The sequence below is a fragment of the Arabidopsis lyrata genome (assembly GCF_000004255.2).
Source record: "Arabidopsis lyrata subsp. lyrata unplaced genomic scaffold ARALYscaffold_3, whole genome shotgun sequence".
Classification (NCBI taxonomy): Eukaryota; Viridiplantae; Streptophyta; class Magnoliopsida; order Brassicales; family Brassicaceae; genus Arabidopsis; species Arabidopsis lyrata.
Genome location: NW_003302553.1, coordinates 22,634,375 through 22,661,539, shown reverse-complemented (window position 1 = coordinate 22,661,539; position 27,165 = coordinate 22,634,375). Strand labels below are relative to the sequence as shown.

General features: G+C 33.0%; 5 protein-coding genes across 5 annotated transcripts; all 5 read left to right on the top strand.

The window, feature by feature from the left end:
* The first annotated feature begins 1,028 nt into the window (after nucleotides 1–1,028).
* Nucleotides 1,029–1,638, top strand: LOC9322226. The gene has a single exon (XM_002886114.2). The coding sequence runs from the start codon at nucleotides 1,162–1,164 to the stop codon at nucleotides 1,534–1,536; it is 375 nt and encodes a 124-aa protein (XP_002886160.1). The 5' UTR covers nucleotides 1,029–1,161; the 3' UTR covers nucleotides 1,537–1,638.
* A 2,035-nt stretch (nucleotides 1,639–3,673) lies between these two features.
* Nucleotides 3,674–5,246, top strand: LOC9322225. Its single transcript, XM_021032172.1, has 2 exons — nucleotides 3,674–4,067; nucleotides 5,110–5,246. Exons 1-2 carry the CDS (start codon nucleotides 3,695–3,697, stop codon nucleotides 5,244–5,246), a joined length of 510 nt encoding a protein of 169 aa, XP_020887831.1. The 5' UTR covers nucleotides 3,674–3,694.
* A 1,276-nt stretch (nucleotides 5,247–6,522) lies between these two features.
* Nucleotides 6,523–8,662, top strand: LOC9322224 (heavy metal-associated isoprenylated plant protein 30). The gene is made up of 3 exons (XM_002886112.2): nucleotides 6,523–6,913; nucleotides 7,570–7,645; nucleotides 8,137–8,662. Exons 1-3 carry the CDS (start codon nucleotides 6,776–6,778, stop codon nucleotides 8,457–8,459), a joined length of 537 nt encoding a protein of 178 aa, XP_002886158.1. The 5' UTR covers nucleotides 6,523–6,775; the 3' UTR covers nucleotides 8,460–8,662.
* A 1,126-nt stretch (nucleotides 8,663–9,788) lies between these two features.
* Nucleotides 9,789–11,641, top strand: LOC110230215 (AAA-ATPase At2g18193). Its single transcript, XM_021032315.1, has 2 exons — nucleotides 9,789–10,937; nucleotides 11,025–11,641. The coding sequence occupies exons 1-2, from the start codon at nucleotides 9,963–9,965 to the stop codon at nucleotides 11,529–11,531; spliced, it is 1,482 nt and encodes a 493-aa protein (XP_020887974.1). The 5' UTR covers nucleotides 9,789–9,962; the 3' UTR covers nucleotides 11,532–11,641.
* Nucleotides 11,642–21,183: 9,542 nt separating this feature from the next.
* Nucleotides 21,184–26,642, top strand: LOC9322222 (AAA-ATPase At2g18190). Its single transcript, XM_002886110.2, has 3 exons — nucleotides 21,184–21,583; nucleotides 25,321–26,015; nucleotides 26,108–26,642. The coding sequence occupies exons 1-3, from the start codon at nucleotides 21,298–21,300 to the stop codon at nucleotides 26,585–26,587; spliced, it is 1,461 nt and encodes a 486-aa protein (XP_002886156.2). The 5' UTR covers nucleotides 21,184–21,297; the 3' UTR covers nucleotides 26,588–26,642.
* The last annotated feature ends 523 nt before the right edge of the window (nucleotides 26,643–27,165 follow it).

Genomic DNA, 27,165 nt, shown 5'->3' with positions numbered 1-27,165 from the left:
TGAACCCATCTTCACCAAAGAATCAATTTCGAAAAAAAAGATCAGATTTTGAAATTGAAAAGTTACAATTTTTATGTGTTTGTTTGTGTGTGTCACCTTCCTAAAGTCGTTCAAAGGTTGTATACTTCTACTAGTATCCTTGACGAGATTAGCTTCAAGAATGGAAACACAAGTACAATCGATCTAAATCAGAGATTCTAAGCTTATAGAACAGATCAACAGTCAAAGTAAACTTCCAACTTGGGACTGAACTAAGAGAGTCGAAACTACGAACGAAAAACAAAATTGGAGGTCGACGACAAACCTGAAATTCTGATCGGAGACGGAGCGATGAACCCTACAGTGATGAATTTCTCTCGGTTTGATTGTGATTTTTGGTTTAATCCGGTTTAGTTTTATTGTTATATGGTTAACGGTTATATGTGCAACAGTAATCCAATTGTAAACCATGATTATGTGTTTGTGGGTTTTGAAATTTGAAATTAGGGAGAAACTAAATTGGAACTTTCAAATTATGGGGAAAGTGGACTGGAACTTCCTATTTGTGTGGACCGAAATCGAGGTTCGAATTCTGTGTAGTTCTGGTGTTATATGAAACTTGCGAGGGGGACACAGATCGTTTACCCCTTTCAAAACGAGTAATTACATAATTTTTTCTTTAAATTAAACGCTATGATATACTGAATCATAGCATATACTGGAGCTATAAAAATTAAAACTAAAGCTTTTTAACATAGCTATAGTATAAACACCTACCATAGCATGGAAAATGACTAATTACATAATTTTTTAAAAATAGAAAATCCTGATAACAAAGCGTTTAGATAATGCTATGGTAGAATACTCTAAGATAGCATACATATCTGACGCTATTGTATGTGGGGGTTCTACCATAACAGGGGCCTAACATAGCATTTATGAAAACGCTATTGATTACTTATAATAGCGTTTTTCTCAAGCCAATAATGGAGATATTTCTTGTAGTGTAAAGACTTTCTATCGAAAAAGCTATATAAAGACAATCAAATACTCTCTCTTTACAATAACCACAAACAACAATACTTCTCTTGACGTATATCTCTTTCTCATCATCACCATTAATTACCTTCTTAACTCCTCTCTTCCAAGAAATTTAAACCCTAATCTTCAACCAATCCAGAAATGCAAATGCTAAGAACCCTAAGCACGAGGACAAGGAGCCGTCGTAGCGGATACGACCGTGTAAGCGATAATTCCACATTTAGCTTAATCGGAGCAAAGCTAAGGAGGTCAACTAGCGTTCCGTATTATGCTCCATCGATAAGGCTTGGTGGAGACTTTCCTGCGATTTTGGAAAAGCTTCCACGCCAAAAACCAACTAAGACAGTGGTGACAAGCAAATTGAGCCATCCAATCTTCAGTTTATTTGATGGTTATCGCCGCCGTAGCAAGAAGAAAGCGACGGCTAAACCAGAGTTCTCTAGGTACCATGAATACCTTAAAGAAAGTGGAATGTGGGATTTGAGATCTAATAGTCCGGTCATCTACTTTAAGTAGATGTATATATGTTATGATTTGTGTTCATTTATTATATTATTTGTGACAATCTTAGTGATATGATTGATCGATCTATAAGAGCTATCTTCAGTTTTTATTTTTCTCCCCTTGTAAATATACTTTTAATTGATCTATAAATTTAAAATTTCAAAACGAAATATTGGTTACATAACTAATTTGTTTATAATGTATGGAAAGTTTGTTTTTACGGAGTATTCATTGAATGAAAAAAATCTAGAGCTTACAATTGCATATCTCTACCCAAAGTAAATGATAATAATTGTGCAATCTAATGCTATCAATTTGGTGCCATCATATTATGTTCGAGAGAAAAAATAAGGGTTATAATATGACTGAGTTTATACTTATAGTGTGAACTAATTCTTATTTCTTCTTCCTCTTTTTTTTTTTTTTTTTTAAGTTTGTAATTACAAATTATAGTTTTTACATGCTCTTTTTTCCCGATCAAAAAAAAGTTCTCTAGTACTTAGAAACCTCCACGATTTGAAACTAAACTCAAGATTTGACTGTTTTGGATATGCAAGAGTCCACATATATTTCTTTTAACCAAATTTTGTGTGTCAAAATTCATGTTTTGCTTAGAGTTGAGTGACAATCATTTGGTTATATGTGATATACTAATATATAAACACATCAACCATGTACTTTTTTTTGGCCATATTTTTGTTTATTGAATATAACATGCAGGTTGTGTAACGTAATACGTAGTCTTTGAATTTGTTTTTTTTTTTGGTCAACAGTCATGTGTTATTCACTTATTCTATTGTTAACACAACGTTTATCATGTAACTAAATGCAAGTCCTAGTCTTTGTTAATTTTTTTTTTTTTTTTAGCGGGACGAAAGAATATATAAAACTAATGAGAAAAGAGTATACGACCAACCAAGTTTGAATTTTCCATATCGGCAACTTAACTTAAATAATGCACAATATGTTAACAAAACTATTAAGACAATCGAATACTCTCTCTTTACAATAACCACAAACAACAACACTTCTCTTGACGATATCTTTCGAATCATCAGCATAAATTACCTTCTTAACTCCTCTTTTTTTTTTTTTTTTTTTTTTTTTGAAAGAATGTAAAAATATATTCAACCAAAAAAAACTTTGTTACATTACATGCTTCCTTATATTGAAAGAGCTGAAAGGAATAGAAATATTATGCAGAACTCAACATCGGGAGTCAAACCATATTTGGAGCCCATCGACCATCTTGTGTGGGTCGTGAAGCCGAATGGAGGAAAGTTTGTTTCGGACTAACCGGTCCAGAAACTTGATGAGATGATCCGACGAGCTTGCAGGATCTCCGTGCCTGCGACGGTTCCGTTCAAGCCAGATAGTATGAATAGTTGCTTGGAAGACAAGCCTCATGATGAAACCGGTCGTCCCTTTGATAGTTGAAGAGGAGAGAAGAGACCGAAGCTTTGAAAACCGATTGGAGTAGTGACTGTGAAGAAGCTTACGAGTTAAAGCTGCCCAGATCCGAGAGGAATAAGTGCAGGCAAAGAATAAATGCTCAAGTGTCTCTGTTGGAGTTTGGCAGAAACTACATGACGCATTCACTCCTCTGTTCCAAGATAACATACGATCTCCTGTGGTAAGCCTATTTTTTGCAGCCAGCCAGAGCATAAACGAGTACTTCGGGACAGAGTTAGAGAACCAGATACCCTTATACCAATTTATTTTTTGCCCAGCTTGTCGAATCTGCAGCCATGTTTCAGATGTTGTGAAACGAGGCTTATACTTGTTGTCTGAACGTCTCCACAAAGCAATGTCCTTCTCTAAACATTGGCCCCTTTCTCTTATTTGTTCAATCTCAAGCTCAATCTTGTTTAGGATACCCTGCCTGTGACGTCGACCTCTGTGAGAATCAAGGACTGACGCAACAGTGGCATTTGATGGAATTCCTAGGTCTATGAAACCTCTCTCCCCAAGAATTTCATATAAACAACCTAGAGAGCACCATTTATCATACCAAAAGGATGTTTGAAGTCCACTTCTTACTTCCATCAAGTGAAAGTCTTTGGCTTGAGACCTATATTTGAGTAACTTCTTAACTCCTCTCTTCCAAGAAAATTTAAACCTTAATTAATTTTCAACTTTGATTACCAACAAAAAGAACAATAACCCAGAAATGCAAATGCTAAGAACCCTAAGCACGAGAACAAGGAGCCGTCGCAGTGGATACGAACGTGTACGCAATGATTCCACCTTTAGCCTACTCGGAGCAAAGCTAAGGAGGTCACCGAGCGTTCCATACTATGCTCCATCGATAAGGCTTGGTGGAGACTTTCCTGCGATTTTGGAAAAGCTTCCACGCCAAAAACCAAATAAGACAGTGGTGACAAGCAGCTTGAGCCATCCAATCTTTAGTTTATTTGAAGGTTATCGCCGCCATAGCAAGAAGAAAGCAACGGCTAAACCAGAGTTCTTTAGATACCATGACTACCTTAAGAAAAGTGGGATGTGGGATTTAAGATCTAATACTCATGTTATCTATACTTTAAGTATATATATATATATATATATATATATATATATATATATATATATATATATATATATATGTATAGATATGTTATGAATTGTGTTCATTAATAATTAGTTTTGTTTGTAAAAATCTTCTTGATATGATTGATATAATTAAGAACTTTATATGTGAACTAGGCCAATATAGTATGTACGGATTTTTGCATCTATATTTTTTTGTTGTTTAAATCAATTTCCATCGATTGAATCAATTTGATGAAATAATCTTTTTGCTTTTAAAAAATCATTTTGATTTATTTTTATAATTTTCGAGTAAATTTACATCCATAATTTGTTATTTATAGCAATTTACATCTATTGAATTAACCTGATGAAGTAATCATTTTAATATTTTTATTTTATTTTAATCATTTTGATGTATCTTTCTAATTTTTGAGTAAACAATTCATCTCAATTTTTTATTATTATATTTTTATTTTTGTTTCTTAAAAAAAAAATAGAGAGAAAACTAATTAATGTTCATTTGGTATCTCATCTTTGCCTTAAAATGAACCGTAAATTCAACTAATATTCATTGAAATTAATCCTATATATATAGTATATGAAAATATATAATAAATTATAATATCATATTATATAATTATGTTTATACTTTAATGTAATATAGAAATTTACTTTAAAAAAAAGAAATAAAATAATAACCGATAACATTGATTAATTAGAATGTATTTTCTTTAGCCGGATTAAGTTTCTTATTAGTGACATATCAACCCTAGAGAAAATCTTTCATCTATTATATATAGGATTATCTAGCAAAATTCAGAGGTAAGTCAATTAATATATCAACCAAAAACATTGGAGTGTCTTTTCCTTAGTGGGATTAAGTTTCTCATTAATGATCTTATTTTTATTAAGTTAGGAAGAAAGCTTTGGAGTGTTTTTTCTTAGTTGGATACCAACTTACAAGCACACACGATATAAAATAAAGGGTGAAGAAGAATAAAGTGTTTCAGGAGGAATATTTAATTTCTTGAATAATAATAATAAGGGAACTTATAGGAATAAGGAATAAGAGAAATGGAGATGAGACGAGAGAGTGGTTTCTTAATCAGGGCCATGCAGCAGAAGCAGAAGCAGGAGCAGCAAATGCTCTATTTCCTCTAACTCATCCACCTTTATCAACATTGATTCTCTAAGATCATCCATCAATATAGATATGTCTTTTCATGTCTACGATATAAGCGTGGGAATATCGCGTTCTCTCCTGATATTTTTTCTAGTCCGGATGATTCTGACACATGTGACATGTCTAAATATGCTCTTAAAAAAAAATTAAATCTATGGTTTTGATTATATCTACCGACGATAAAGATTTTCAAGAATATAATATCATCTTAGCATCTATGGAGTATTGTCCGTCTAGATTAAATGGGAGCTGTAAAATTGTTTATTCTTCAATTATAAAAATATTGTATGCATACGTTTTTCCAAATTAAGATTTCAATTCATGATTTTTTTTATTGACAAAAGCCCGATCCATAATTAATCTCTATTAGGCGGAGTAACGCGACTTAGTGAATCTCGAACTCCGGTGGAAAAGATAGAGTTAAATGGATTTAACCACTTGATTAAAGACATATCCCTCGATTTCACGGTTTATATATATAACTGCTAATTCAAAATTTTGGTAGTCTCCTAGAAAAAGAGTAGAAGAAAACATCATCAATCTTATATACTTCCTGCTAGAAAATGAGCCGTAAAGTCCAAGATGTTGAATGCATATAAGCGACATGGACAAATAAATACGAATCCATGAACATTTAATAACAGAAAAAAGATTGAAAAACAAAAACAACATAAAATAAAATCAAACAAACTAATGAAGATTCTTCATGATAAAATTAAATTCGTATATATCTTTTTTTTTTGGGACAAAATTCGTATATATCTATACCCTTGATATTGGTTCAACTGTATTGTAAGTTCTACTCTGATTCTATTAGATGTTACATACTCTTTGATTAAACTACATAGTAGATACATGATATAAAAAGTCTTGTAGACTCCTTCCACTGGGTATAAAACTATATATATTCTAAATCAACTTATTATATTTTCCGTTGGATCTTTAATAAAATCTTCTCTTTATAGCAATTATGTGCACTGGATAATGCGGTTGCGGCCACTTTATTGGTGATGACCAATTAAGCCACAAAACCAGGACAATTTATATTCTTTTGATTTGATTATATACATCATGCATAAACTATAGGGCCACATTTCTTTAGAATTGCGTTTATAACATTTGATACCGTCGCATTATGTCAAAACTCAAGACTAACACTTTTTAATAAATTATAATTACAAGAAGCTTTAATGATGAAAATTATTACTATATGTTATCCACAGAATTCGCTAAGAGCGGAAATTAGTATGTATATATCTACATGTAAATGACTTTGGAACATAAATAAATATCACAACTTTTTTTTTTTTGGGGGGTAAAGAAGAGATCATAACTTATTACAAAGGGAAGTGATTCCAAAGGCATATCTTCCGTTCTGTCTAATCTTATTCTTTGTTTAAAACCCCTCTTTCATGCGCATTTCTCTTGTTTATAAATTTGTTGCTTCTTCTCTAAGTTTGCTGAGTCCTAATCTCTATCTAGCAAAGTGAGTAGGTACATACGTATAAATATAGAGAGAGAGCGTCAGAGATCAGAGAAATGAGTTTTGGCTCCTTCTTATCTACTCTCACATACTGTTTGTTCCTTCGCCATCCACATAAAAAGTCAAAGCTCAATAGTGTGAGCCACCATAACTATTACCACACCAAGCCAATGTCTCGTCCACTTTCTTTACAGGTATTTTCTTTCCTTTTCTCTTATAATCAACCATAATTTTCATGTATTTAAATAGTTTAGTCTCAAATTGACTCTATGATCATGATATTAGTTTTTCATTAAATAGAATAAATTTTGGTAACAATATTCTTTCAAACCGTTTCTTATTTTGATACATGCCTAATTGAACGAAGAGTGCAAATGATTTTTTGCTTTTAGGGAAAGAGAGGTATGAATTTGTTGTTTGTGGTGATGGTAGCTAGAGCTAATCTAATCAACTAAGTTGTTTTAACTAAACATAGAGATCAAAGTTCAAACTAATTAGCTGATGTCCTCTAATTGTGTAAATAAATTGGCAAATAAGATTCTCGATCGCAAAAAGAATCTTAAAGTACTACTCATTGTGTCCATTTTTTTCTTTCTTTTGTATGTTAAAAAATGTCTTTTCATTTTTTATTGATTCGTTTAGAGGAATCGGACAAAACTGAAGCGGAATGTCATAAGTTTGTCTCACTAGTGGATGTTACTATATATGATTATAATATCCTTTGGCTGATTCAGCAGAGAGAGTTGGTCGTTTAAATAATTGTTCTCCTAATTACCTTTTTCTTTATACATACATATATCACATATTAATACTAATTAGTTTGTAATATATGAATGATGCGAATTATCAGACAATAGACTTGAAAGTAAGGATGTGCTGCAGTGGATGTGAGAGGGTGGTCAAGCATGCCATTTACAAGCTGAGAGGTAATTAATGTCATAATTCATTAGTATTTTTTTTTCTTTTCTTTGTAAAATGTTTTGGTTAAATACACGTATATTTAAAATTTATGTGATATTGTATAATACTCTCTCTGTTTCACAAAAAGTGTCATTGTACCATTTTGCATACAAATTAAAAAAAAACATTTAAATTTCTTCTTTTTTATTAATAACTAAAATCGTTTCTCTCTAATTAATAAGTTAAAAAAAAACAGGGATAAACTGAGATTTGATTTAAAACTCTGTATTGAAAACACAAAACGATATTTTTTATGAAAAAAAAAAACTTAAGACTATTTGTGAAACAAAAGGAGTATAAATTATGGTCATAGAAGAATAATTTTAAACTTTTCTTAACAAAATATGAACAAAAATTGCTAAAACATGAACATCCTATAGAAGAGATGGAGTAGTAATTAATATTGTGAATATATCAAAATAGTAACTAAACGGGTGTTGTGTTGGTGGTGGTGAAGGGGTGGACTCGGTGGAGGTGAACCTGGAGATGGAGAGAGTAACGGTGGTTGGGTACGTAGAGAGGAAGAAGGTTCTCAAGGCGGTGAGAAGAGCCGGTAAACGAGCCGAGTTCTGGCCCTACCCGGACATGCCTCGCTACTTTACTTCTTCCGACCATTACTTCAAAGATACCACCCGTGAGTTCAGGGAGAGCTACAACTACTATCGCCATGGCTACAATCTTAGCGACCGTCATGGTAACATCCACGTCACCAACCGTGGCGACGACAAAATGAGCAACTTTTTCAACGACGACAACGTCCACGCCTGTAGCCTTATGTAATTACCTCTCTTTTTAGGTATCTATGTGTTTATACATGTTGTATCGTTTATATATAGGGTTGATTAATTAGTTTTTATGCATAAGCATAAGTGAGACAAGAAAAAGGAACACAATTATTTTGCTGTTTTATGTTTTATATAAACAAAAAAAAATCTCCGAAGATGTATCTACTTTTACATGGTATCAAACTCGGTCCTTTCCTATATAACATGTACATTTACATGCTATAAGGCTGATAATAAATATTAAATTAGTGGCCACTGTTTGAAATTGCTAATGGTCTAATGATAATATGCATTAACCGATCCTCTTTCATTTTACATGACGATGTTCATGGTCCAACCATTTATTTATTTTTTGCCTTTAGGCCTACTGAAATATCCGGACAAACCACGTCTTTCTCAACTTAACTTAACCTATCGCAATCTGTCTCTCTGTTTATCTTTGTCTTTCAATCTCTTAAGATCAGATTGTGTAACTTCTATGGTCTATAGTCCTATACTCTATAAAATGCTTGGGCTCTTGGGTTTTATTTTGGGCCCAAACGAACAACACACTAATGACACGACCGGCCCACTAAGAGAGGTAAATTTTCAAAATAATTCTAGAATAATAGACCTTTTTTATGTCTACTAATAATGTACTCTCAATCTCTCATAAATCATAGAAGTTATTGATCATAAAAAAGAAAAAAGAAACTGAACATGGTTTTTTCTTATTGATCTTTTTCTTTTGTAATCATATCTAAGGAACTCACATTTTTTTTTTGCTAAGAAAACTCACAATTTTTTCTTAATTGGAGAAATTGGATCGTCGAATCTTTGTACACTATAAACAGTAAAAATCACTCGTGAAAAAATTCTAATTCTTTAACAAAAAAAAAAAAAAAAAAGTCTGATTGGAAAACACTGTTTTGTAAAAAAAGAAAACAATAAACAACAACAAAATAGTTATAAATTGTAAGAAAAATGTAAATAATTAAAAAAATAGAGTAAATAATTCATATTCCAAGTTGTTTTCTTTACAAAGATTACCAAGCAAATTCAAAGCTTTCGTTAGTTCAATTCTTAAGAAAAAAAAAAGAAAAAAAATAGCAAAATAATTTTTTGACTTCATGTTATTTGACGTATTCGTCCGAATATGTTCTTCATCGATCGGACCAAATAAAAAAGAAACAGCAAGTTGATTCTCACGTGTCGCTTTACTAATTGACATCTGACGTGTACACGAACGTCAAGTCATTTCCGTGCAACGCAAGCTTCCTTCCTCTGCAAGTCTCTTACTTTTTTTTGCTTCCCTCAAAAAGTCTTTAACTAGTATTTCTCTATTGGTCATACTTTATTTTAAATGTGAAACCGACAAAAGTATTTGCCATGTGCTTTCTATAAAGCTATCTTCTCTTTCTCACATTTTTAACTCATCCCTCTGTTCTTAAACCTTTTCTCAAATCTCTCACCGGAATAAAAATCTCTAGGTCATCGGAAAAATTTTGCTTCATCCGAAATGTTTGCTTCATCGGATTTCTCTTTCTCACCGTCGTCGCTGTTCTCAGCGTACGCATCTTTAACTGGATTCTTGATGCTTTTTAGATCGATGCTCCATGATTTCGTACCGGAGAAGCTTCGATCTTACTTCTCTAGCTTACTCGACCGGTTTTTCACTCCGAAATCGAAGAATCTGACCGTGATTATCGACGAGAACTTCGGATTGAACCGGAATCAAGTGTTCGACGCGGCGGAGATGTATCTCCGGAACAAGATCGGACCTGATACAGAGCGGTTGCGAGTCGGTAAGATCCCTAAACAGAAACATTTCACAATCTCAATCGAAAAAGGCGAAGAGATCTTCGATACTTACGAGGATTCCGAGGTGAAATGGAGTTACATTCAATCGGAGAACGAGAAAGGAGATAAAGTGAAACGTTACTACGAGCTCACATTCGAGAAGAAGCTTAGAGACAAAGTCATGAACTCGTATCTAAGCCACGTTGTAGCGGAATCGGAGGAGATTAAGCGGAATCTGAGAGTGGTGAAGCTTTATAGCAGAGATGTGTATGCGAGTGATGATGATGATGGAATGGCTGGTGGGAATTGGGGATGTATCAATCTCGAGCATCCGTCGACCTTCGATACATTGGCGATGGATCCAAATGCGAAGAAGAAGATAATCGATGATTTGGAGAGGTTTTTGAAGAGAAGAGAGTTTTACAAGAGAGTTGGTAAAGCTTGGAAACGAGGTTACTTGTTGTATGGACCTCCAGGAACTGGTAAATCGAGTTTGATTGCTGCGATGGCGAATTACTTAAAGTTTGATGTGTTTGATCTTGAGCTTAGTAGTATTTATGACAATGGTGAATTGAAGAGGGTTTTGTTATCTACTACGAATCGTTCGATTTTGGTTATTGAGGATATTGATTGTAATGCTAAGGTGAGAGACAGAGAAGCTGAGAATCAAGAAGACGAAAATAGTAATGGAAAGGTGAGATCTTTTGAATTTGTGATTTGGTTTTGATTTTTGAGAGAATTTATTGGTTCTTAGTTCTGACTGTGATATTTTCTTGAGCAGGTGACACTATCAGGGATTCTGAATTTCATTGATGGGTTATGGTCGAGTTTTGGGGACGAGAGAATCATCGTGTTCACGACGAATCACAAAGAACGGCTTGATCCTGCTCTGCTACGTCCTGGAAGAATGGATGTGCATATCAACATGTCTTATTGTACAGGTTTAGGATTTAGGACATTGGTCTCTAATTACCTTGGTTTAGATGGCATAAACCATCCTCTATGCGAGGAAATCGAGGCGCTGATCGATTCTACTGAAGTTACTCCAGCTGAGTTAGCGGAAGAGCTGATGCAAGACGATGATACTGATGTTGTTCTTCGTGGAGTTATAAGCTTTGTTGAGAAGAGGAAGGTTGAGAGAAGCAAGACTAAGGAGGAGGTTTCTATTTGTAAAGCAATTGATGATGACGAAAAACAGAATGGTTCTTTGGATTGTGTAAAGAAGAAGAAGAAAGGTGGTAAACAAAAAGGAAAAGGGAAAGGGAAAGGAAAGGCCAAGACTTATTAGATAAGAGATATCTTTGTACAATATGTGATGTGTTGTGTTGTGTAACTTGGTAAATCAAGCTTGTGTTTAACACTACTAAGCCTAATAAATAAAGCTTGTATGGTTCTCAACTTCTACTTTTGACATAAGCTTCCAAGAAAATAGTTTTTTACAAAAGTTATCTAAAATTACCGTAACTAACACGAGTGAATTTCAAAATCCAAGTAAACGAGAAAACATGTTTTTAGATAACTTCGGTATAAAATTTCCAGAAAATAATTCCAGAAGTTCAAAGATCATTCCGGAAGTTAATATTTTCAAAACTGCCACACTCTCTAGTCTCTATATACACGCTCTAGGGACAAACCACCACGTCTTTCTCAACTGAATCTTTCACAATTATTTGTCTCTGTCTTTCTGTTTCTTAAGATCACATTCAAGATTTTTATTTATGGTTGGTTGGTAAAGCACGTTTGTATATTTTACCAACAATGGCAGTAAGTATCTATCCAATATATTAATATTGTAGTTCATGTTATTTAATTTAGATTTTAGTTCTGCTTCCTGATTTAGAATAAATTCAAATTATTAGCTAAAATTTTTTTAACTTAACACATACATGATTTGGAATTATCGATACGATTTTTTTTCCCAGCAAAATCAGAATTTCATTGATTTAAAAGAGTATATATATATATATATATATATATAGAATTATTAGAATACAATTATACATACGCAGATGTATATGTAATACACTGTGTATGTGTAATACAATAAAAAAATATAAGATAAGGGAGATTGACAATAATTTCCGAAGATTAGTCTTACTCGTTAACCGACTATAAGATTTGTTATTGTCCAACTTCATATTTAATTTTTTTCTGTTACTATTGGCATGCAATAACTTGTGGCTGAAATTTATTTTTGCAAACCGTAGCTTTAAAATGATCACTAAAATGATGTCTAGTGATAACAGATTTTTTTTTAGGTTATGATAGATTTATTTAATATTAACAAAAATCTAGCGTTTTATACCATATTTGTTAATGATTTTTTTTTTACTAGAATGACCTATAGCGGAAACATATATGTTTTATCTTATGCCATAATTTATTTTATGTTATGACAAATGTATTTTGGATTACAAAAATTCTAGCGTTTGATAGAAGATTTGTTAAAGAAAAAAAGAAATTGCTCCAATGACCTATTTATTGACAACATACTAGTTTTATGTTATGACAGATTGTATTTTGAATCTTATGATGACAACTTTATTGTTATCTTGTGTTCGCTGATTTTTAAAATATAATTTTGTTTTCAGTGGTTACAGACTTTGATTGACGGATTCTTTTTGAAGGTTTAAAATCAGTTTACGACAGACTTAAATGTTGCGGCTTACTTTTTAACAATGTTCAAAAAAGCGCTAGGCGGTATCTAGGCGGCGACCTTCAGCCTAGCGCCTAAAACGCCTAGTCGGGGCCTAGGCGATTTTAAGCGGATTAGGCGGTTTTAGCATTAAACACTATATATATATATATATCTATATATACATTTTTGAATGACTTTTAGCAAATAAATCCTGGAGTTGGACCTTATTTACGGATGAATGCCATTGGCATTAATTATTTAAATTTGAAAAATATTACTTAAAAATATTACCAATACGATTTCGAGAATCATAAATTCATATCTTCCTTAATTTTCTGAGTCATTAATGTGATAATCTTTAGGAAATATTTCTCTGTAAAAAAAAAAATCCACATTAATGAAGGCATTAAAATCGACACTAACAATTAAATTATTTAGATGTTCAATTATTTTAAGATTCTTATATCTTATTTGATATTTTTTTTTTAATATCTCATTCTTTAATTACTGCGTTTAGAATTTATTGGTTGTTACCTATTTTTTGGTGAAATTTATTGGTTGTTACTTAATAAGTAATTATGGTGCGTTTATTTTAGTTAATATCTAATTTAAAGGATTTGTTTTCTTTTATTATTAATAAATGAATAACATGTATAGAAATAAAAGATTTTTTTTGCGACTCCATAATAAAAATATTAAACTCTTATTTTCTACATTTCTTACAAATAATATCCTCTTATTCAATAACAAAAAATATATATTACATATTTTTAAAAATATTTATAATATTTAAATTATATAAAAAATTTGTAATATTAATATTATTTCAACTCTATACAAATTTAATATATATGTATATATATCTTATGGGAACCATTTAAAAGAAATTTTTAAATTGACTTGAATTATATAGCTTTTAAATAAAAGTATTATTAAAAAGAAAAATAACTAAATAATGTTTAATTTCACGGGACGGGTAATATGATGGGACGGGTTTGGGTTGATATTTATAAAAGATCGTATTCCACGGGTGAAATCCTAAAATTAACAATCAAAATAATCTATCAAACAAATTACATTTTGATTTTTTTAAGAAAATATAGCCCCGCGGTGTACCGCGGGTTAAAATCTAGTATATATATATATATATATATATAATTATAAATATATAAGTATATAACACGATAAAAAATCTAAATCAAATATAGAAAACCTAAAATATGTCAAATTAAAAAATATGAATCAAAAGTTTTCACTTCAAAGTTCAAACACTAAATTTCAAATTAAATAAAGAAGCAAAAAGTCTAAAATAAGAAATAAATTCTAATAAAAATCTAGTCGCACTTCTCTTCATCATATTCCCTCCAAAGGATGATCATCATCTGACTCAAAATCAACATCAACTTCCTCCTCATCATCGGACTCGTCAAGCTCTCTAACCAAATCATCATCTTCAGATGAGTCTCTCATAGTTTCACAAGTATCTCCTACTTCCACATCATCATCTTCAACGATCCAATCTTGAGCATGAACAGCACAATCTCCAAGTAGTACGTCTACTTTCTTCTCTTTTTGTTTCTTTCGTTTGGCCAACAACCTCATGTTAAATTGGACATAAACAAGATTGTTCAAACGTTGTGAGAAACAAAGAAACGATGAAACTAGATGACGCAGGTTTCTCTTTCGTCGAGACTTGGGAGAATTGGCTGAAAACAGAGTTGATTTCGGAGAAGAGAGACGACGAATCGTGTTGTTGTGGCCTTGTGGTACGTGGGTTTAGCTTCAATTAAAAAAAAAAAAACCTTTTCTCTTCTTTTAAACGACGTCGTTTGAGAGATTTTGAAATTTATAAAAAAAAAACCTAGGCGGAATTAAACCGCCCAGACCGCCTATACCCGCTTAATCACCGCCGGATCCGCCAAATTCAACCCAACGATTAATACTCCCGATTTTATGAAAATCCAAGCGGTCTAGGGACGCCTAGCGCCTAGGCGGCCGCCTAGGCCGCTTTCTTGAACACTGCTTTTTAAAGTTATAACAGATTTGTTTCAGGAAATTGATTTAGCTTTTTACGAATGACTTATAATTTTATACGTGGTAGACTTATTTATAGTCATTCGCAAAACATACCCCTAGAGACTCAAGCGGCGGTGGCAAACAAAATAGATTAGGATTTTGGGGAGTCGCCGGAGAAGAAGTTTTGCCAAGGTTATCAGAGTATATACAATACCGTGTTGCAGAAGAAAGAAGGAAGATGAGTTTAACAGAAGAAGTATACTTCATAAACAGAGTTTAACAGAGTTGATGACTCACTATATAGATAAATATCTTCTTGTATAGATAAATATCTTAGCTTACTATATAAGTCTATTGTACAGCTACACAAATGTTTAATGAGAATTCTAGAATGTTTCAAAATTCTATTAAAGGGAGAGCCAACGGAGTAGCGGAAGAGTCAATCGCAAAACAAACCAAATGGAGACTCAATGGAAACAAACAAACCAAAGTCCAGTTCGATTCATAGTCTTGATCTTGTTCGATCCATTCGAGAATCTAGCCTTAATTTCTCCCTTTAAAACCACTACACATTTTCAATTGTGAGAATATAACATCCTCAATTGGCGTATGTGGCTGCTCTCTATAAATTGAGAAGATAAGGTTCCTCTTCTTCGCTGGAAAAGTCATTTTAATTTTCTAATCTATCTATACTATATAAAAGTCGAGGCTATAAGCTTCTTAAGCCGTCCACGTGGGATTTTAAAAACGCGATATTATTGGTCCACGTCGATTTTTAACATAAATTATCAAAGTAACTTAACAAAAACCAAAAAATTAAAAATCGATATATGCACTCAAGGTAACTTAACAAAAACCAAAAAAGTAAAAATCGATATATGCTCTCAAGGTAACTTAACAAAAAAAAAAAAAAAGTCAATATCTGCCAAAAACTTTGAAATGTGCAACAAAATAATAAAACTACTCAAAATAATGAATTTATTATATAAGGAAATTATTCCTTAATTTTTTAATAATGAATCATGAAAAAAGTTATTTTATTTTTCAGACATTCATATTTTTCAGATAGTAAACTAAAAAATTATTTAATATTAAAAAAAAAAAGAAATATGTTCTTTTAAAATAAAAGCAATTGGTCGCATAATAGTTTTGAATCTCTATTTAATCTTATATAGTATATTGTACATAGATGAATATTAAAAACAGAAAAGAATAAGTTCTAAAGAAAATCTTAGAAAAACAAGGTAACTCAAGGTAACTTAACAAAAACCAAAAAAGTAAAAATCGATATATGCGCTCAAGGTAACTTAACAAAAATAAAAGTAAAAGAAAAAGTCAATATCTGCCAAAAACTTTGAAATGTGCAACAAAATAATAAAAATTACTCAAAATAATGAATTTATTATATAAGGAAATTATTCCTTAATTTTTTAATATTGAATCATGAAAAAAGTTATTTTATTTTTCAGACATTCATATTTTTCAGATAGTAAACTAAAAAATTATTTAATATTAAAGAAAAAAAAGAAATATGTTCTTTTAAAATAAAAGCAATTGGTCGCATAATAGTTTTGAATCTCTATTTAATCTTATATAGTATATTGTACATAGATGAATATTAAAAACAGAAAAAAATAAGTCCTAAAGAAAATCATTAAAAACAGAAAAGAATAAGTCCTAAAGAAAATCTTAGAAAAACAAGGAAGAATAAGTACGATCAAACCCCATATATGAAAAGAAAAATCCAAAAGCGTTTTATGGGACGAACTAGATTTTAAAAACTTTTGAGGCTGTCCACATGGAATTTTAAAAACGCGATGTTATTGGTCCACGTCGATGTTTAACAAAAATTCTCAAGGTAATTTAACAAAAACAAAAAAAAAAGAAGGAAAAATCGATATCCGCCAAAAACTCAAAAGAAAAAATCGATATTTGGCAACCTATGTCACCAAAGTGCATTTATCTTTTCGGCCAACCGTCCTAAGAGAAATCCACAGTTAAGCGTGCTTAGGCTGGAGTAGTTTCAAGATGGGTGACCTTCCGGGAAGTGATTGTCGGAATTGTGTGAGTGAGGACAAAACACAAAGAAAGATCATGTGGTGATTTGCAGGATCGGTAAACAAGTCTTTAAAGTCTACCGGACGTAGCGGACCGGCGTCGGACAGGGGTGGGCCCATGGGCTCGAAAGAGGACGTGGAGCCAACTGGTAGGTACGGTCAGGGCGTTACAAGTGGTATCAGAGCCGAACCCAGACGAGTGTGGAGTCAAGAGGGCTCACACCGTAGGGGGTGACGGTCTTAGTGCGCAACGAGGACGTTGCGATCTGTTAGTGGGGGTGAATAGTAACACCCAGGTTTCAGGAATATGGTGGTGCATGCAGAGAGGTTTAAAATAATTGATTTGGCCACCTATGTCATCAAAGTGCACTTGTCTTTTCTGCCAACCGTCCTGAGAGAATTCTATAGTTAAGCGTGCTTGGGCTGGAGTAGTTTCAGGATGGATGACCTTCCAGAAAGTGATTGTCGGAACTATGTGAGTGAGGACAAAACACAGAAAAAGATCATGTGGTGATTTGTAAGGTCGGTAAACAAGTCTTTAAAGCCTCCTGGATGTAGTGGACCGGCCGTCGGACAGGGGTGGGCCCATGGGCCCGAGAGACGACGTAGAGCCCACTGGTAGGGACGGTTGGGGCGTTACAATGTGTTGCATACGTGATGAAAACCCATAGCCATGAAAGCTTCAAGAGAGAAGTGAATCCAATGTCAACGTGTCATATCCATCGTGTACCCAAGCCATCGTCATTTTGATCATCTCTGTCGACGTTTCCACCTAATCAAAGGATAAAAGGAAAGAAGAAGAAAAACCTCAATGAGAAGGGAAGTGAAAGGAAGAAGAAAAAGAGAGAGAGAAAGCGAAGAAGAAGGATACGTGGAAGTAAAGAAAAAGAGAGACCGCAGAATGATAGGAAGGCATTTAAGAAAAAAAAATGTGAATGAAGAAGAAGAACGTAAAAGGCTCATATGATCCACACCAAAGATAGAGTTGTATATGGTGAACTACAGATCGGAGGAAAAAACAGTTCTGACACAACATCTTTAGGAAAATGTGAAAAGCTCATGACCCTTCCTTTTATGAATACTTTTGATTAACATTTTCGTTATATATAAGTAGATTTGTTTTTTTATCTTAGTCAATTTTGTAGCATTAAGGATTTTGGTTTGAAAAGTTTCTAAACATGTGGATCTTAAATCGAGTATACATGTAAAAGTGAGAAAACAGTTATGACATGAGCTCTTTATGCCAACATTTAGTTCATATGTAGCAAAATATACTAGATCTTACTGTTTTGGGATGAACCATTTTTGTGATGAACCATTTTTGTACAAGAGATGCTCTGATGGTCTTTTTAGGATGAATGTGGTCATTGTCAAATATTTTTATAATTCTTTTACTAATAGCAAAATCATTAATAGTATAAAACAAGTAAGAGATAATGACACATCATATAAGTAATATATTTTATACTAAATTTTATCCTATAAACTTTTTTTTCTTATTAAGACAAAATTTTAAATAATGTAAATGATACTAAAAATATAAATAATGTACATCTATGTTAAAAATAATAAATAATAAATAATAAATAAGAAATATTATAATATTTTTGTATTACTATTGTCAATGTATAACTACTTAAATGAATACTAAAACCAAAAATATATTAAATCAACAAACCCCCGCATAGCGGGGGTTAATAACCTAGTACTATATAAAAGTCGAGGCTATAAGCTCCTTAAGCAGTCCACGTGGGATTTTAAACCATCAATCGCGAATAGACATCTCACTAATTAACATTTTTAGCCATCATATTAGTTAACATTTTTAAATTCTAATATTTTCTATATTTAAATATTAATAAAAAGGAAACCAAAAATAATATATGGAAAGAAGAAACATATGAATTTTTGAAATAACAAAATATAGAAATAGGAAAAATGTAAAGTATAGATTTCAATAATATTATGCGGCGCATATATATTTTTGTGGAAAATTTCTAATTAAAAAATGTAAAATCACAAAAAATAATTATGATGGTTTGCTCTAAACATTAAACAATAAATACTGAACCTCGACCACACAGTTAGATTTCAATTTCAAAAGAATTCACTATTATGCGGTTTTGATTTTTTTTTTCTCGTGCTACATATTTTAATATTTATTTCTCAATGAACTATAAAAAATATTGTTTAAAATTTCTGATTTTACACTGTTTAATTTGTATTTATAGGTTACATTAATTAATCGAGTCTATGTTCATTCAATTATGACTTTTATAGCAATTACAAGGTATTATTGATCCTAAAATTTTGTTAGCTTTCAAATTGTTTCCTTGTGTGGATATTGTTAATTACTTTATGTTAAATATATGCATGAAAAGTAGTTCGCATGTGGAAAACAAAGAAATCAAAAAACAAAAGTGAAAAGAGTTATGTATTGAAGAAGAATAACAAAAGAAGCAAAAAGGTAATTCCTAAAAAAAAAGAAAAAAAAATTATATATAGGGTTCTATATATTATAATTGTTTGATTAATTTGACGATGCAAAGCTCCTTCAGAAACCAAAGTTTGGCGTGTTTGTTTGTTAAATCTAACGGATTGCGATGACAATTATATTAAAGATGGCAGGTGACTGTTTTTTCTTTTTTGTAATTGTCGATATTATTTTCGAGTATCTTTTATCTTCAATAAGAGGACAATATGAAGGAGTAGATTTAAAATATTATGAAGATTCTATTGTTATTCAATTTAAGATTTTTCAAAAATCTATCAAAGTTTGATGTTATTTGTTTATGTATTTTATAAATAGTAATCTAAAGTCTTCATAAATTTGGAGTTATTGGAAACCATGATTTTATAAATTTGATGCTCTAAAAGCTATGAAAATTTCATAGCTTAAGTCGAAACCACTAGCTTCTATACTACATAAAAGTCAAAGCTATAAGATTCTGAAACCGACCACAAAAAAATTTAAAGACAAATCACGATTAGCCATCTCGGTAATTAGCAATTTTAGATTCCAATAAATTTTTATATACTTGAGTAAAATTTGTAATATGTTTTATACCAAACATTAATATAAGCTTTTTTATATTAAAACAAATTTTTAACCAAAATAAATGATATTAAAAATATAAATAAAACAATATTTATGCTAAAATAATTTTAAAAAATGAAACATATTGTAATTAATTGATTACTAAGCCTAAAAATATATTAAAACAATTAATAAAATGCGGGGGTTATAACCTAGTACACTAAAGCATTGTAAAATATGAAGAATGACGTTCGATTGATTTTTTTTTTCCTTATTCATTTTTTTTATATTTCTACTTAAATTTTAAGTTATTTTAGTTTTCTAATATGTTTGGGTGTTAATCTAAGGGGAAAATGTCAGAAAATGCGCGAACTTTCAAATTTGGGACAAATAAAGCATGAACTTTCAAAATGTCATTTAAATTATAAAGTTTAGTTTGACTTGTGATTAAATGGTTAAGTTTTCGCTGACCTGGCCATTTTAGGCATGTCGTTAAATTTTCGTTAACAAGACGATGACGGGGTTAACTTTCCGTTAGAAATCTTCGTTGAATCGAAACGAAGTCGTTTTAAAAACAACAAAACGATGTCGTTTCAACAGTTGATTCGTTTTAGTTTCTAGTGAAACGACATCGTTTTGTTTTTTTTTAAAAACGATATCGTTTTGATTCAACGGAGATTTCTAACGGAAAGTTAACTCCGTCAACATTTCGTTAACGGAAATTTAACGACATGTCCGAAATAGCTAAGTCAACAAAAACTTAAACATTTTATCAAAAATCAAACTAAACTTTATGATTTAAATGACATTTCGAAAGTTCATATTTTTTTTGTCCCAAATTTGAAAGTTCGCGTATTTTTCGACATTTTCCCCGTTAATCTAATTAGTTTTGCTTACATTTGTATCAAATTAGATAAATTTCAGTATTTTATATTTAGAGATTATAAACGTTTGGATTCTTGGGTTTTGTTTTGGGCTTGAACGAACAAGACACCCTAATGACACCACCGCTTTACTAATTGACGTTTCCTTGCGACGCAAGCTTCCTTCCTCCGCAAGTCTCTTACTGTTTTTGCTTCCCTCGAAAATACTTTTGTTATTTTCCAATTGGTCTACTTTTTAAAAATCAAAGGAGGAAGTAATAAATTAAAGGAAAATAAAAAATAAATTTAATGAATAGTATTTTCATGTGGTTCTCTATATAAAATTATAAAACTCTCACAGTTTTAACTCATCCCAACACTTCTAAAACCCTAGCTAGGTCATAAGAAATCCGCAAGATCTTTGTGGATTTCGGTTAACAGAGATGTTTCCTTCATCCAATTTCTCTTTCTCACCATCGTCGCTGTTCTCAGCGTACGCATCCTTAACCGGATTCTTGATGCTCTTTAGATCGTTGTTCAATGATATCGTACCAGAGAGGCTCCGATCATACATCACCGACTTACTCAACCGGTTCTTGACTCCGAAATCAAAGAATTTGACTATGGTTATCGACGAGATGATCGGATATAAGAGGAACCAAGTTTTTGACGCGGCGGAGATGTACCTCCGGAACAAAATCGGACCAGAGACAGCACGTTTTCGAGTAGGTTGTTGATGTATTCTTAATAAGTTTTATATCAAGATGAAGAGAAACAGAAAGCGGCATTTATAGAAGGCAAATAATAAAGATGAAGCTGTTGAAGCAGTCGTTGTACTAGTTCAGAGTACTTCAAGAAGTAATTCAGGGGAACAGAGCAACGTGAAGCGAGCATATGGAAATTGGTAAAGTCGGTCTATGGCGGTTGGCTGTGGATACTAGAAGCTTGGAGAAGATTCTAGAAGACTGAAGAGTTTCCTTTTCATAGGAGGAAAAGGAAACATGAAGAGAAATGACAATTTCCTAATCCTTAAAGAAAAAGGAAATTGTCTATTCCTATTAGTGTTAGAATAGGAAATCGGCTTGTTGTATAGCCACGACCTATTTAGTATAAATAGGGTGCTTAGGCTTTAGAAAAGCTGAGCACAAGAGAGAAAGAGAATTCTTAGACATTAAGGTTATGTGGTTTCTTGTGAGAAAGCATAATGCTTAAGGGGGCTAAGAGATTTGTCTTGAGAGAGTTCTTGATCGGGTTGTGATCCATGAACGAGAGATTGAGAGAATAGAAAATAGTTTAAGGAAGACCTTGTAAACGTATTTTCTATTAATCAAAAGAGTTTTAAGAAGAAATCCTTGTCTCAGCTTGTGACTCAGTTCCTGACTCAGTTTCTGTCTTAAATCGTGAGCTAGTTCTCAAGTACTTAATAGCTCTTGCACTTTCAATTGGTATCAAAGCGGTCACTTGTGAGGATTGCATACAGGTGAGATCTTGTAGAGAAGATGGAGAGCTATCATGGACTTGACATCGGGTCAAGAGTAATATTGAATGATGGAAACTATGGTTTTTGGAAATCAAGGATGAAGGCGGTTATAAGAGGCATTGATGTCTATGCTTGGAAAGCCATATTGGAAAAGTGGGAAGAACCAAAAATCAAGGATGAATCAGGAGCCGAGGTTGCTAAACCGGAGAAGGACTAGACTAATGATAAATTGAAAAAATCAAAGTACAACGCAAAGGCACTCACCGCTATTCACATTAATGTTGGAAGAAACCAGTTCGAACTAATTCAGGGATGTGAAACAGCAAAAGAAGCTTGGGATATCTTGCAAAATCACTTTGAAGGAACCACAAAGGTGAAGAACTCAAGGAAAGACATGTTAGCCTCAAGATTCGAAAATCTGAAGATGGAAGAACGTGATTCAATTTCTGATTTTAGTTCAAAGATAAGTTCTCTAGCTCAAGAAGCATTGACACTTTGAAAGAAGTACAAAGATAAGAAACTAGTGAAGAAGTTTCTACGATGTTTACCTTCAAGATTCATGGCATACAAAACTGCCTTAAGTGTGTCACATAACACGGAAGACCTTAGCTTTGGAGATGTGGTCGGAATGCTTCAAGCTCATGAGATGGAACTAGATGGTGTGAAGAAAGTGAAAAATCCAAAGGATTTGGCATTAACTTCTCTTGAAAGGAAAACTCAAGAGGTAGAAGAAGATGATCCTAAAAGTGTTGTTTCAAAGACTTGATCAACTATTAAGGAAGGTAGAAGAAGAACAAGGACAGAGGAGGTTCAGCTCAAGCAAAAAATATCCAGAAGAAGGTAAAACTATTAAGAAGGCAAATATGCAATGTCATGAGTGCTTAGGGTATGGACACTTCAAATATGAATGTCCTACATTCAAGAAAAAGGATGTAAAGTGCTTTGGGTGCAAAGGTATTGGACATACTCAGCATGAATGTGTTAGTAATCAGAAAATAAGAAAAGAAAAATCAATACAGAGAATAGAAGAAGATTCAGAGGAAGAAAGTGATGTTGAAGAAGAAGTAAATCATTTTGTTACACTTTTGGGAAAAGCTGAATTTGAAGGTGGTGAAGAAGTGTTAGGGTCTGAGTCTGAAGAAGAACATGAAGTTGACTTTGCTGAATGTTATAAGGAGGTACGTGAGACACTGATTAAGATTGGACAAGAAAATCAAGCCTTAGTAAAAGAAAAGCGTCGTCTTGACGAACTTGTTGAGTTACTGCAGAATGAACTGAGGGATAAAACAAAAATCTGTCAAGAAAGTATGAAGGACAAGCTGACTGTTTCTACAAGAGTAGGAAAATCTAACAGAGGTTTGGGATATATTGGACAAAAAGGATCTCAAACAGGGCAAATCAAGTTTGTAGCTGAAAGTGTCTCTCCACCAAATCCAAACAAATATGAAAGTAATGCATCCAAAGGAATTGGATGTTATTTTTGTGGAAAGAATGGGCACATTAAAGCATATTGCTACAAATTCAGAGACAAAATAAGTAGACTCAAACATCAAGGGAAATTTTCCTGGAATGGATTCCGAAGTCAAATATGGGTGAAGAAATCTGATCTGTATCAGATTACATCAGAACATACGTCAGGAAGGATAGGAAGTAAGTCAGGAAAATCAAGAAGTACATCAGGAAGTGGATATTCTCGCAATATGACTGCAACTGCTACAGAACCTGCTTTAAAACCTGCAACAGAACCTGCAGCAGAACTTGCAACAGAACCTGCAGCAGAACCTGCATTAAAACCTGCAGCAGAACCTGCATTAAAACCTGCAGCAGAACTTGCATCAGAAGGCTGCAACGAGGTAGAGAGTGTCAAGTACAAGATGTTATATGAACAATGGCTTAACCTAGTTGAGGAGAATTCAGTGTTAACAAGGGAAAAACTCAAGATAGAGGCAAAGGTGGCTGAAACACAAAAATATGCAATAGAGAAGGAGGAAGAAGCATCACAAGCTAGAGTGAAACTTGAAGAAACTTACAAGAATTTGAGGATGCTTAATAATGGCACGAAGCTAGAGTGCAACTTGAAGAAACTGTGCTTTGTTTCTAAAACTCAGTCATCAAGGGGGAGATTGTTGGTGTTGTGAAGACCGAGTTTTAGAAGCTGCTGAGATCTTTGTTTCAAGGTCGAGAGAGAGTTTGGAGATCATCAAAGTAATAATTGAAGTTAATGATGTGTGAAGCTTGGATTATAAAACTCACTAAGAAAGAGAGAGATTGTTGATGTATTCTTAATAAGTTTTATGTCAAGATGAAGAGAAACAGAAAGCGGCATTTATAGAAGGCAAATAATAAAGATGAAGCTGTTGAAGCAGTCGTTGTACTAGTTCAGAGTACTTCAAGAAGTAGTTCAGGGGAACAGAGCAACGTGAAGCGAGCATATGGAAATTGGTAAAGTCGGTCTATGGCGGTTGGCTGTGGATACTAGAAGCTTGGAGAAGATTCTAGAAGACTGAAGAGTTTCCTTTTCATAGAAACATGAAAAAGGAAACATGAAGAGAAAGGACAATTTCCTAATCCTTAAAGAAAAAGGAAATTGTCTATTCCTATTAGTGTTAGAATAGGAAATCGGCTTGTTGTATAGCCACGACCTATTTAGTATAAATAGGGTGCTTAGGCTTTAGAAAAGCTGAGCACAAGAGAGAAAGAGAATTCTTAGACATTAAGGTTATGTGGTTTCTTGTGAGAAAGCATAATGCTTAAAGGGGCTAAGGGATTTGTCTTGAGAGAGTTCTTGATCGGGTTGTGATCTAAGAACGAGAGATTGAGAGAATAGAAAATAGTTTAAGGAAGACCTTGTAAACGTATTTTCTATTAATCAAAAGAGTTTTAAGAAGAAATCCTTGTCTCAGCTTGTGACTCAGTTCCTGACTCAGTTTCTGTCTTAAATCGTGAGCTAGTTCTCAAGTACTTAATAGCTCTTGCACTTTCATAGGTAAACTCCCAAAGCATAAGCACTTCACAATATCGATCGTGAAAGGCGAAGAGATCTTGGATACTTTCGAGAATTGCGAACTGAGATGGAGTTACATTGTATCAGAGAATGAGACAAGCGGAGAAGAGAAACGTTCCTACGAGCTCACGTTCGAGAAGAAGCTTAGAGATAAAGTCATGAACTCCTATTTAAGCCACGTTGTAGCCGAATCCGAGGAGATTAAGAGGAATCTGAGAGCGGTGAAGCTTTATAGCAAAGATGTGAGTGCGAGCAAAGATGATGATGGAATGGCTGGTGGTTGTTGGGGGTGTATCAATCTCGAGCATCCATCAACATTCGAAACATTGGCGATGGATCCGGGTGCGAAGAAGAAGATTATCGATGATTTGGAGAGGTTTTTGAAGAGAAGAGAGTTTTACAAAAGAGTTGGTAAAGCTTGGAAACGAGGTTACTTGTTGTATGGTCCACCAGGGACCGGTAAATCTAGCTTGATTGCTGCGATGGCTAATTACTTAAAGTTTGATGTGTTTGATCTTGATCTTAGTAGTATTTATGGAAATGCTCAGCTAAAGAGAATCTTGTTATCAACCACGAATCGTTCGATTTTGGTTATTGAGGATATTGATTGTAGTAGTGCCGAGGTGGTAGATAGGGAAGCTGAGTATCAAGAATACGAAGAGGGTTATTATGGAAAGGTGACATGTTTTGAATTTGTGATTTGGTTTTATAGTTTTGAGAGAATATATTGGTTCTTAGTTTTGACTATGATATTGTCTTTGAGCTGCAGGTGACTCTATCAGGGCTTTTGAATTTCATTGATGGGTTATGGTCAAGTTTTGGGGATGAGAGAATCATCGTGTTCACGACGAATCACAAAGAACGGCTTGACCCTGCTCTGTTACGTCCTGGAAGAATGGATGTGCATATCAACATGTCTTATTCTACTGGTCTAGGGTTTAGGACATTGGTCTCTAACTATCTCGGTTTAGATGGCTTAAACCATCCTCTATGTGAAGAAATTGAGGCGCTGATTGATTCCACAGAGGTGACTCCGGCTGAGTTAGCTGAAGAGCTAATGCAAGACGATGACACGGATGTTGTTCTTCGTGGAGTAGTTAGCTTTGTTGAGAACAGAAAGTTCGAGACAAGCAAAACCAAGGAGCTGGAGGATTCTAATTGTAAACTACTTGATGGTGACGAAAAACACAATGGTTCGAAGAAGAAGAAGAAAGGGAAAGGAAAAGGGAAAGGAAAGGCATTAGGTTAATCAGTTTGGTTTGAAGTTTTTTATTTACTTTAGAAGATAGGTGTATTCGAGAAATAAAAAATAAGTTTCAATCGAAATCATATTATATTTTTAATCACTGTTGTTTGTTTTTTTTTTTCTGCAAATAATTTCATTGATATCGAATTGAAATCTAAATTACAAGTTTAGTATACAGAACATTCGAAAACAAATTAGTACATATGTTAATATATGTCCTGTGAAATGTGTGCATGAGTAGCATCTCTTTGCTGAACCTCCATAATACACACCGCATGATAAAACTCAATGCTTCCCAAAATGATTCTGAAATTTTGACATGATACTTAAGATTCCGTATCAATGTCATTTCTGAAATATTTTGACTTTCGTATTCTCCTGGTTCGACCATACATTAATACATACTTTTGTTTGTTACTACCACAATCAAACGATCATATATCAACCATCATTAGGCTTTCCTCGTTTTTCGTCATGGACTCATGGCTTGTTAAAACTCTCACGCCAATATTTGAACACCTTCACGTGTAATCTCAAAATCCCAATCCGATAATAGTGAAGTTAATGAAGTCATAATTCCA

Coding starts and splice junctions, on each gene's coding strand:
- LOC9322226 (XM_002886114.2), top strand. CDS start 1,162: ATGCAAATGCTAAGAACCCTAAGCACGAGGACAAGGAGCCGTCGTAGC.
- LOC9322225 (XM_021032172.1), top strand. CDS start 3,695: ATGCAAATGCTAAGAACCCTAAGCACGAGAACAAGGAGCCGTCGCAGT. Junction 4,068..5,109: donor TCATGTTATCTATACTTTAA/GTATATATATAT, acceptor GGGAACTTATAG/GAATAAGGAATAAGAGAAAT.
- LOC9322224 (XM_002886112.2), top strand. CDS start 6,776: ATGAGTTTTGGCTCCTTCTTATCTACTCTCACATACTGTTTGTTCCTT. Junction 6,914..7,569: donor CTCGTCCACTTTCTTTACAG/GTATTTTCTTTC, acceptor GCGAATTATCAG/ACAATAGACTTGAAAGTAAG. Junction 7,646..8,136: donor TGCCATTTACAAGCTGAGAG/GTAATTAATGTC, acceptor GTGGTGGTGAAG/GGGTGGACTCGGTGGAGGTG.
- LOC110230215 (XM_021032315.1), top strand. CDS start 9,963: ATGTTTGCTTCATCGGATTTCTCTTTCTCACCGTCGTCGCTGTTCTCA. Junction 10,938..11,024: donor ACGAAAATAGTAATGGAAAG/GTGAGATCTTTT, acceptor TTTCTTGAGCAG/GTGACACTATCAGGGATTCT.
- LOC9322222 (XM_002886110.2), top strand. CDS start 21,298: ATGTTTCCTTCATCCAATTTCTCTTTCTCACCATCGTCGCTGTTCTCA. Junction 21,584..25,320: donor GACAGCACGTTTTCGAGTAG/GTTGTTGATGTA, acceptor GCACTTTCATAG/GTAAACTCCCAAAGCATAAG. Junction 26,016..26,107: donor AAGAGGGTTATTATGGAAAG/GTGACATGTTTT, acceptor TTTGAGCTGCAG/GTGACTCTATCAGGGCTTTT.